Consider the following 12,193-nt stretch of genomic DNA (forward strand, 5'->3'; position numbering starts at 1 on the left):
GAAGTCATTAAGAAACTTTGTAATGCTTATGATCCAATCCATCTTCTTGGCCTTCACCCATGTCCCATTACCATGAAGAAAAAGGTTTGTGAGAGGTCATACTATGTAGGAAAGGATTGTGATAATTTCTCCTTGTTCTCTTCTCCTAAAGTAGGGGCATCATATTAAATGGTTTGGTCAAGTGCATTTTTCTTCTTTATATGTGATTTGAGTTTAGTTTTTCTATAAATTTTGAAGAGACAGACAGAGAGAGAGAGAGAGAGAGAGAGAGAGAGAGAGAGAGAAATGTTTGACTTGCTATCAACTACTTTGATGCTTACACGAATAAAAGATCAAGGTTGGGTAGTTTTGAACTACCAAAAGCCACCTTCATCAGTAAATCTAGACATTTTGGCACTAAAGATATAAAATATATATCTTTATTGTCTATCATGGAAATTATATTTAAAGAATCATTTACGTCAATATTTTATAGGTGGAAAATATTTGAATTGACACATAACTAAAAATAGTTTACAAATTTAATAAATGTGTTAAACCTAATGATTGACACATTATCATCCCCCTCCTCTTAATTTGAAGGGTTATCATGAAACCAAGCCATATTTTGAACTACTCAAACTTCTCTTAGTCTAGCACTTTGCAAAAAATATTTGATGGCTGATCTAAAGCTTCTTTAAAAATCCTATTATTGTGATAGGTCTTGAAAAAAAATTGAACTAACCGTATTACCTTAACAAGGTTCGAACTTTGATATTGAGCATATTTCTTTGATGAATCTCAACTTTTGATAAGGAACTTGTTTCTTTGAAAGGCTCAAATTTTGATAATGAGTCTGTTACTTTGACAAATCTCTAATTTTCATAATGAGCTTGTTACTTTAAAAATCAAATTTGGAAATGAGATACAAAGAGGAACTTGTAGCTACAATTTGGAGCTAAAAGTATTGGACAAGTGCATTAGGTACCCTAGTCCTAATGGTGTCTGAACTAACAAAATGGTTTAGAAATGCAATCAATATGTTCCATAGGCCCATTTCCTAAAAACCCCACCTAAAAGTGTTAGAAGGATGTGTTGTGAGGGATTTTAGTCCCCCTCTTTCTTCTGGAGTGGACCGCATTGAGTGTTTTTGGTCTAGATGGCCATTTTGTGTAATATTGTATACTCTATCTATGCCTAACCCTCATCTAGGCTTTTGATGATATAACCTGTATTTAAGAAGTGCGGAAATATGAGTCGAGATATAGAAGGTGTGAATTGATGTGACTTGAAAGTGAACGATGTGCAAGCAGATTCTGCATTGCAAATGTGCGAAAGTTAGTTTGTGAAGTTCTTTGATGATGATAGATTCAGTGTGATAGAACTATTTAAGACAATGGTTGATGTCAGATGTGTTTGTCATGATATTGGTTGCTTGACACAATGGTACTAGGACAATTTAATGATCAAGAGATTATTTTTCAATTCGGTTCTCATATTCTTTCTGTTGTCTGAAAACAATGAGTCTTTTGGGAGCTCTTTGTATCTTGCCCTAAGGTTGTGTGCTTTAACCCTGCAAGTCCATTACATGGATATTGCTTCTTGACAGTGAACCTAAACATTGTAATTAAATTTTTTTATATTGTGAGTATGATTCTCACCATGTTTTTTCCCTATTGAGTTTTCCACGGATATTTGATGTTCATGTGTTTTTTATTAAGATAAACATATTTGATGTTCATATGTTGATGGTTGATATTTTCACTATTATTATAAAATAATTAAAAATTGATTAAATTTTGTTAAATTAATATTGTAAAACCCCCCACCCTCACCACCATCCCCACTTTGTCTTGTTGTAGATTCAACATATGTATACATAGGTGCATGAAACTCTTAACTATTGACTATACAATCTTCTATATATATGTATGCTTGACTGAGTAGTTCATGTCTTCGTTTGAAGTGACCAAGCAAGAGAAATAGGTGGTTAGGCATGTTATTTCTGGAGTCAAGTCTCCACACTTTAATTACGCCGTGACTTGCGAGAGTCCCCACTCGTTTAAATATTTGTTGAATTATTTCCCATTTTCTTCCTTGCCGTGCACGGCAGTTTGAACAACAACATCCGTTTTGACTGACAAAGAACGGAAGTTGCGAAGAACGACATCCATTATTACTAGTAAAGGAGACCAGCTGGTATAGAGCAAAGACGTTGACGGCTTCGCCCTCAATTTCAATCGGTGGTGGCCCAAGCGGACATACATGTTCTAGACAGTTTCTACAACATGCATCAATTCCTCGCTTCCAATGGTTAACGCCTCTTTAATGATTTGAAAACGGTGCTCATCGTTTCCTTATATTTACTGTATTCATTAAACAGTCAATAATAGTTATATTTGGGTCGCCAACTGAATGAACCCTCTACGACATGACATTTTTATCTTTGACCAATCCCACAACATAACCCTAACTACCATCCAACCCTCTCCCTTAGCAATGGTTTGATTATTTAGCCTACAGATGTAATCCTTCCGTACGCTCATAGCAACACAAATACCATCTCTTGGAATGAATTCTATTTCGAAAGGGGGCTATCGAATATTTTGTTTATGCAAGAATCCTCGAAACTCAATTAATGACAAATTGAATTGGGACTTCACTAATAGCACTCTAAACTTTTAAAACTACAACGTATTTGCCCTGCAAACATCTGATTGGAGTTCAAAGAAATAGGATTAAAAAAATAACAATAAAGGAGGAACATATAAGCATAGAGTTAGATATCTAAATTTAAAGGAAAGGAAAGGATCTTTTATAGTCTACCATGTCAACAATTTGTATATAGAAACCAAACTATACTACAAAAAAGACATACATTTTTTTACCTCTTTGTAGAATTTGAAATTGTAACCTCTCTTTTAAGAATACAAACTTTCCACCACTATGCCAACTGAAGCTGTTAGTCTGTATACAAGATCCTTAAGAGATCTCGTTTAAAGACTGTCCGGGCGATGATGGAACATCTACCAGCACCAAGTTAATTTGGGGGCTGCATCTATTCTGGCTCCAAAACGGACCTTTCGTACAGCGTGTTAGCGACAGCTTAATCAATCACAGCAGTTAATTGCAAAATTGATGGTGTAAAACGCGCGACTAAAACCCGTGTTAGTCAATCTGTACTGTCGTTTTAGAACCAGAATAGATGCATCCTAATTTGAATTACTGGCACAGTAAGAAAGGGCAAATCGGCTCCGTATACATTTTCCCACATTTATTCCTGTCATATCCTCCTGTAAATTTATTGTCACCCGCAGTGGTACCAACAAAAGTATGAGTATTGGTAGGTGCTGGGAAATGTGTTACCTGTCACCTTTCATACAATTCATTTATATATTGAAGTCATCCATGATTTGTGAGAATGATCGTTGGTTCAAATTTGGGTATAAACCTCTCCCACGCACTTACGGCACGCTAGTTTAAAATAAAACTTAAATTTCACCAATGTCAGCGAATGTGATTGGAGTAAAAACATAAATATTAAAATTATTAGGGAATTTTATAATATTAATATGGTTCTAGAGAGATTAATGTGCCTTGCCTATGTTGCAAGTTTAGCCAAAAGGGTTGATAGTATTAATAATGTTATTGTTATTAATATTATTATTAATATCATTGTTAATGGAAACATTAAACATGATAGATAGATTCAATGTTAAAAGATAATATATTTTATAACATATAATTAGCATAATCATTATTCATGATTGCTTTTATAATAATCTTATGAAGGCTTAAAATTTGTGTTGATATAGTATCAATAGTAAGATTATCAAATAGATTTTTGATGATAGTAACACATTTGTGATAGAGGTTTAAATTAAATACAAATGTCTAGTTGGTCTAGTGAATTCTAATGTGGTCAATGGCTTCCAATAATAAATGAGTTCAACACCTTGAGACCTTGTTTTTTTGTTGGTGGTGCAATTCCCTTCACTCCCAAATAGTAAACTTGGAGGGATCAACATTGGGATTATTGATCCCTTGAGGAGCAACCTATGTAGGTACCTTGTAGGGTACCTATCATCAAAGGGTGTGAGAATAAATTTCATTAATCCCTTAAACACTGACATTCAAGAGGTATGAAAACTAAAAATATAGACACCCTTGTGTGTACCTTAATGATTAAGGTCTTTGGATAATCCTTCACCGTAGTATTGTGTCATGCCCCTTCATTAGAGGCTTAGTTAACTAAAGGAATTGAGGGAATGAAGAGTATTCTCTCAATTTGTGGACTCAAGGATATGTATATGACATAACATGTTGTGGGTTTATTGATGGGTCTACATTTGTATTGTTATTTTGTTGTTGTTGTAAGATGTGCGTGATGGAATTTTTCCTCATCCTCACTCTCTCTCAAGTAGCTTACCTTCAGCAATGGTGTGTGTGTCCTTTCATCTAATACATGTAACATGTGTCAATCATGCAAGCGGGTTGTCCTGGTAGTGTGTTAAAAAAAAAATATTACTGGTATTTTTGTCCTAGGGTCAAATTATGGGCATTATAGATTTAGATGTACAAGTGCTTTTGAATCAAATATTTTTATAGAATGACATACTTTTGATATATCATATACTTTTCTTTTGAGTATTTAGTGTATGGAATGAGAATTAAAACTATTCTTTGGTTAGATGTAGTATGGAATAGTTCCCTTGGTTGACAATGTATTCATAAGGATGTCAAAATCATAAAATTGAAGGGTAGAAATGAAATAAATGGTTTCTAATAGTACCCAAACATGCATGTGCTTTGTTATTTGTTTATTAAGGGAATCTATTCAAAAAATAATTTATTTACTTCTTTTTTTAACCACTCAAATATTAAATTTAGTGTTTCAACAAAATATACAAGAAAGATGTAACTATAAAATAATATTTAAAGATAGTCAATATTACATTTAAATAATTTTTTAAAAATACATTAAAAACATTCAAAAATCTCTTAAATATATCTTTGAATCTTCAAAACTCTTTGAAAAATAGTCAAACAAAATAAGATATATTTCGTGTATCGTACAAACATATCTCAACATTAAAATATTTATTAAACTAAAAACAAAATACTTTCTCAATTTCTAATCCAGGAGGCTTGTTAAAATGTTTATACATAAGATTTAATGATATTGAAAGCAAAATACTATCTATCTAGATACCCTATTAAGAGATTTGCTATCTTGTATTTATTACATTTGTAAACAAAATACCATATCCTTAATATCTAACTTGAGCACCTCCGATTAGTACTCTCCCCCAACAGAAATGCTATAACTCTGTCCATCTGATCAAAGATCTTCTTTCTCCAATTCACTTTAAAAATGAGTGCCAACACCACGGCACAAAATCCTGCTGCAATTGACCATCCAATACTCAGCAGGTACCATGAAAATCCTTGGTTTGCCTCTTCATTGACAGCAATGGTAGGAGGAGAGTGCGGTGAACGAGGGGGAGAACACTTCCAGCTTTCAAGAGGGCATCCGCGCAGATTTGGATTTCCTGAGAATACTGTTTTACCAAATGTTATCATGTGAGGACCTTGCAGTGGTATCACCCCTGACAGATTGTTGTAAGAAAGATTTAAATATCCCAAATAATCCAAAGAACCAAGCTGGAATGGAATTTTTCCTGAAAAATTGTTCAAAGAAAGGTCCAGCGATTCCAACCGACTGAGACTGCCCATGCTACCTGGAATGTCCCCATTGAAGCTGTTCCTAGAAAGATTTAGAAACATCAAACCTTTAAGATTTCCAATTTTCATTGGAAGATGACCCCATAATCCGTTGTTTGCCAAATCGATGCATGTCATGCCTGAAAAGACGCGACTGTAATACAATTCTGATCCTTTTGTGATTATATCCAAGCCCTCTATATAGTATTTGCTGTCTTCGTCTCTTACAACTCGAAGCCTTGGGCTATCTCTAAGAGCGCCATAAGATATATATTCTGATCTTGAATTTCCTTTAACAATAATGGGGCGACGCACACGGTCTTCTCCAAGGACGGACATAGTTTCGTTTACATCGAGCATGGCCGAGAAATTTAAGTAGGTATTTGGGATTTCACCGAACAAAAGATTAGAAGAAAGGTCGAGGACTCGAAGCTTGGCCATTCCGCCGATCCGTGGAGGTAGATTGCCTGTCAAGCTGTTTGATCTCAGCACAAGAACTTGTAGACTTGAATAGTTGGCAATCCAAGCTGGAATGTTTCCTATCAAATTGTTTTCTCCTACGTCAAGCACCTGCAGCTCTGAAAGTTGTGCTAAAGACAGAGGAAGAAGTCCTTGGAGATTGTTCTTTTCGAGATGCAAAGACTCAAGTTGTGTTACGCTTCCAAGCTCCTTAGGAATCTCACCCTCCAAATCATTACGTGCCAGGTTGAGCATTACAAGTGCTGACAGCTTGCCCAGACTAGCAGGGATCTCTCCATTTAAACTGTTGTTCTTTAAATTCAGCACGCTAAGATACTGCAAATTACCCAAAGCAACGGGGATATTGCCTCTTAGTTGATTATTTGACAAATCTAGAAAAGCTATAGGAGATGCAATAGTCTCTAATGAAACTGGAATTGGTCCTTTGATTTTGTTGTGTGCAAGTAAAAGAACCTGCAATTGACATAGTTGACGCATATGAATATCTAGCAAGAAAGGGCCACTCAGTTCATTTACAGACAGATCCAACACCAGCAGTGGAACTGGGATTGAAGTAATAGTGAGAGGACCCTCCAAATGATTGTTTGACAGGTTCAAACTCATCAATTCCGATGAGAAATTCCATAGCCAAGGTGGAAGATCTTCCACAAGATTGGCGTCCGATAGGTCCAGATTTTCAAGTTTAAATTGAGTTGAAATCCAGCTTGGAATTGGACTTCCAATTTTACAACTTCTGAAATTCAAGATTTGAAGCTGAAAAGGCGGAATCCAAGGCGTGGAGTCAATGTGGATATTCAATCCACTGTGAGATAAGTCCAATATCTGCAAGCTTGAGCTATTGCGGAGGAGAACTTCATCTGAAACTGTTCCTGTCATGTTGTTGTTGGAGAGAGAAAAAGTTTGCAGAGAAGATGGTAATGTGAGCAAGGAAGGAATACTTCCATTCAATCGGTTGTTTTTCAGATCAAGACTGAGGAGGGAAGCTGATTGTGCAAATGACAAAGGAAGGCCTCCGCTCATCTTGTTGTGGGAAAGGGATAAGCTTTTGAGTGTGCTAATTTTGCCTAAACTAAATGGGATACTGCCTTCCAATTGATTGTCATGTAAATCTAAGACGATAAGGGACAGGAGATTGCCTAGAGACGGAGGGATTGGACCACTAATCATGTTCTTGCTAAGATCTATGTAAGTAAGATTGGTGAGTAAACCCAAGCTAGAGGGGATGGGGCCTTGTAATAGGTTCTTGTGAAGGTCTAAATAACGCAAGGAAGACAAATTTCCAAGTTGAGGAGGAATATGTTTTGATAGAAGTCTAAAGTTACCGAGATTCAGCTCAGTAACATGTCCACCCAATTCCATTTCATCGCAGTGGACACCTAGCCATACACAACAGTCATCTCCCTCCCATGACTTTAGCATTCCATGAGTATCAAGGAAAGCGGCCTTAAGGCTGAGAAGCGCTCTGGATTCAGTGGGAGAACATGCATGGACAGACAAAAATAAAATTATAGAAAAGAAAGAACAGTACAGGACAGAGAGGGATGTGAACATACATAAATTATTCGTGCGAACCGCCATTCTGACCTCAATTACTGCTTCCCAAATACCACCATACTCTGCTCTCGTTTATTTCTTTTATAGCAAAAAATGCGTCGTCTCGTTTACCAAAATGCTAGGCACGGACACTGCGTTTCCTTGACGCTTTACTTACACGTCTTCTACTATTTACTTTTTGACTGCTTCATCGTTGAATGGTAGTCCTCAGTTTTCTTTCTCCGGAAGAAAAATTCGAAGTTTATTTCATACAGGACACAAAAACAACTATGGTTAGAAAGAAAAAGGAGCCACACAATACCCTGGAAAATTCGCTGGATGATTTGCGTGGCTATGATGAAAGCACCATTCGGTAGAGATTTTGACATCAACTAAAGATTTTGACCGTATCGAACCCACTGCGCCGCTACACCAACAGATAGACAAGTGATTTTCAGACTAGCATCTGACATTGATTAAAAAGTCCTAGCTAGTATGTGGACACATTAGAGGTGAAGGGCCACTAGTTTGTACAGCCTGAGCCTTCAATAATTGTATACTCATTATTGTTGGTCCTTGCCTATAAAGGCATAGTTTTTACTTTACTAAATTTAATTGGCTCTCTTAATTGGAATCAGTGTCAATCAATGAAGTCCGTGGAGATTTCTATTTAAATAGAACACTAAGTTTTTTCATTTAAGATAGGAAATTATCATTAATAATTTTAAGGTTATAAAATATTGTAAATAACAATCATCAAACTTTCTAATTGTAACTTATTCATGATTACACATTTTACTATACATAACTTTCAACACAATTTCTACATATAATGTTAAATAGATAAATTATATTATATTTTATATATGGTAAATATTTTTTTTTTCAAAATGATATTATAGTTATATTTTTTATAAATGGGTTCACAAGAACCTATCTCTCATGAGAATGAGAACTACTACTCATGAATCATGGGTCAGTGAGTTTGACTAAAAAACTACAAAGTTGAATCTTGATAGCAATATCATAATTTGACTTGCTGTGGAAAATATCTCCTACTTATCAATCGATGAGCTATAGAGGCTCTATAATGTATGGTTCATAAGGCACAACACTTGTTGAAGGTTTTGAAAATGGGGTTGCAAGTTGAGTGGGCTTAACCTTGGAGGAAACTCCATGGTTAAGCATGCTTGAGTTGGAGTAGTACTAGGATGGGTGAACTCCTGGGAAGCCCCAATGCTTCACCTCTATGAGCATTACCTGGATGCAATGAGTGATAAGTGTGGCACTCATTCTCATGAGAGATGGGGTTTTGTGAACCACTACTCATGAATCATGGGTCAATGAGTTTGACTAAAAAACAACAAAATTGAATCTTGATAGCAATATCATAATTTGACATGTGGAAAATATCTTCTACTTATCACTCGATGAGCTAAAAGGGCTTTATAACGAATGGTTCATAAGGCACAACACTTGTTGAAGGTTTTGCAAATGGGGTTGCAAGCTGAGTGGGCTTAACCTTGGAGGAAACTCCATGGTTAACTACACTCGCATTGGAGAAGTACTAGGATGGGTGACCTGTCGGGAAGTCCTAATGCTTCACCTCTATGAGCATCACCTAGATGCAATGAGTACTAAGTGTGCCATTCATTCTCATGAGAGATGTGTTCTTGTCGATCACTACTCATAAATCATGGGTCAATGAGTTTGATCCAAAAACTATACAGGCGAACCTTGATAGCAATATCATAATTTGATTTGTTGTGGAAAATATCTTCTACTTTTCATTTGTATTGTTGAATGCTATATTAAATATCATTTTAGATATTAACAAAATAAATCTATGTTGTTTCTGATTGTATATAGTTTCTAATGTAATTAAAATATTTATTCCAGTTTATTGCATTGTCGAAAGCTTGTAAACTTGTTCATATAAATAATTGTTGTAATAATTATTTCCTTATATTATGCCTACTTGTTTGTTAAATTTAAACAAAGTAAAACAATAATATACAAATTATAGATTATGGTTTTTCTATATATTTCCCCCATATTGTACCTATATAAGTTGAAGAAAAATACATTCAGGAGGCTCACCTAGTATGTTAAATCTATTAAATCTGAACATAGAGCTACACAACCCATAATGATTGCTTGTTATTTATCAAAACATTGCCAAATTGGAAAACTGTAATATTTAATATTTGATTTGGAAAACATATAATTTGAAAATACATACTCGGCATACAAAATAGAAGTTGTGATTTGCATCTTTGTCTATGTCTGAACGCATGCTTCTAGATTTGATTGTGTGAGTATTTTTTATGCTGAAAAACATTCACACAATCAAATCTAGAAGCACATTTTGACAGTCTCATGGATTTTGAATATCTACTTACTTTAATCTTTATGTATGTTTAGGGAGGGGGTGACCTCCATAATTTAGGTTGCTGCCCATTATGGTGGTCATCCTTGGTGGAGAGGGTGTGGTTAAAACATATGCGAGCCCAATCCTCTTTACATATAGATCTTAAATGAAAAAATTGCAACCCTCACATAATTGCATCATTGTAAACCATGAACAACATTTTTGTAGTGTACATAGCTTTCCATGAATCAAACTTCCCAACAACAAAAAAAAGAAAAAGACCTTAGAAAGAAGGAAAAATTTGATGAGGTCTTGAAAAAGTAATAAATTGTTGTTCCTCGACAAAAGGAGGATTCTTATTTCCCTTCTCTTCTTATTTCATGGCTAAAAAAATCCCTTGATAACAACAAAAAGATCTATTTGTTGGAGATGGTTGTCTTTGATGTTCTTTGCATGTGTTATGATTCTTGGGGATTGTTAATTTTGTTTGAGGCATCATCAGCCTTGCAATGGACAATTATGAGTCTTGGAGAAAGGGTATCTTGACACGTCTTAGGTGGCTTATCTTTTGTGCTATCTATATGGACTTGTCTCTCAACTAGATTCAGAGAGCGGTCAACATGCTTAGGGATCATTGCAGACATTGGGGACATATTTGAGGATATTTTGTTCCTCCTTGACGGAAGTTTGAGAATTCCTATCATCCCATCTTCAATACCTTCAAAGGTTGTTCATCAGATATCTTCATAGTTGTTTGGATTTGGTCAAATTGATTAGGCATATCATGATTTTGACATGTGGAAAATTGAACAGTCTTCCATGGCACACATCATGAGACTATTATTTCTATCTCCTTTCGTGGAGTTGCTTTTGTCTTGTCCATTGAATTTTTTTCTTCCTAAGGGGAGAAATGTGGTTTGTCACTCTTATATAATCTTCAAAATTCATCCTTGAGCCTTCATCTTCATCATTGGAGCATCTCTCCTATAGGGGGATACATTGTCTCTTCTTTTCTCTCTTACGGGGGGAATCTTGACTATAGTTTTTGATAGATTCAATAATTGGGGGGACATATTGATTCCTTTATGCTTGTCATGTATAATATTTTTTTCATTTCCTTTTCTCTCTTTTGGAAAGCATATTTTTCCAACTAGGTTTTTCTTCTTTTCTTTGTTTGTAAGACTTGCATTGTTTTGCATTCATTTGTACATGAGTACTTGATTAGGCCTAATTGTCGAGACTTATGCATGCATGCATTTTTCATCCATATTATCCATTTAGTTTAACCCTAAGTTAATCTTAAGGAAGAGTGTTGGAATAATTAGGACACTTTATGTAATTATTTATTGATTAGGCCCTTTAATTAATTTTTCACTTAAGCTAAACTCAGGTGCTTTTTTCATCTAGAGTTATGCTTTTCTAGCTTTAGTTCAGTTGTAGTTGAGCTTAATTTATCTCCTCATTCAAATTCTTTAGTTCTTCTAATTTTAGGATTAGGGAGACTCTTTCTTTCTATAAAATAAAGGCATTCATTCTTTGTAATTGTATCTCCATATTCTTCTGTGCAATTAATACATAATTCTCAAGTTTTTATTAAGCATATTATTTCTTCTTGATCTCTTTTGTGATAGGGTTTTTTTTTTGTAGATGATTCATCCGTCATGTGGTTGTATCATCAACATCTATAACTTTCACTATCAGATCTAAACTTGCACAAACAAAAAAATGCAAAATAAGGTGTTAAGAACATAAATATACTACTTGAGGGGAGGTAAACCAATATACTCCAAATTAAAACTTCAAAATCAATGTAAAATTAAAATTGTTGTCATAGCTCACATTATCATCAAAACAACTATGCAAGTGATAAGCATATCCACACATCAACACGCGAGAACACTAGATTTATGTGAAAAATCGGGAGAAAAAAATCATAGTGATAATAGCTCCTTGGATCTACTATCCAAATCTAGCCTTGCAAAATAATAATGAGCTTACAAATTTTTGCATGCACTAACCCATAGGAATTTTAATCTAGGATGAAAACACCAATCTCCTAATTGAAATAACTAAGCACCAACTCAAATCATGAGGCACCAACCTCAA

The 12,193-nt window shown here is 34.9% G+C and overlaps 1 protein-coding gene across 1 annotated transcript; it reads right to left on the reverse strand.

The window, feature by feature from the left end:
- Positions 1–5,256: 5,256 nt before the first annotated feature.
- Positions 5,257–7,761, reverse strand: LOC131875774 (LRR receptor-like serine/threonine-protein kinase GSO1). The gene has a single exon (XM_059220445.1). The coding sequence runs from the start codon at positions 7,759–7,761 to the stop codon at positions 5,257–5,259; it is 2,505 nt and encodes an 834-aa protein (XP_059076428.1).
- Between the last annotated feature and the right edge of the window lie 4,432 nt (positions 7,762–12,193).

The sequence above is a fragment of the Cryptomeria japonica genome, chromosome 5 (assembly GCF_030272615.1).
Source record: "Cryptomeria japonica chromosome 5, Sugi_1.0, whole genome shotgun sequence".
NCBI lineage: Eukaryota > Viridiplantae > Streptophyta > Pinopsida > Cupressales > Cupressaceae > Cryptomeria > Cryptomeria japonica.

Bases quoted from the DNA above. Each gene is read 5' to 3' on its own strand.
- LOC131875774 (XM_059220445.1), bottom strand. From the start codon at position 7,761: ATGGCGGTTCGCACGAATAATTTATGTATGTTCACATCCCTCTCTGTC.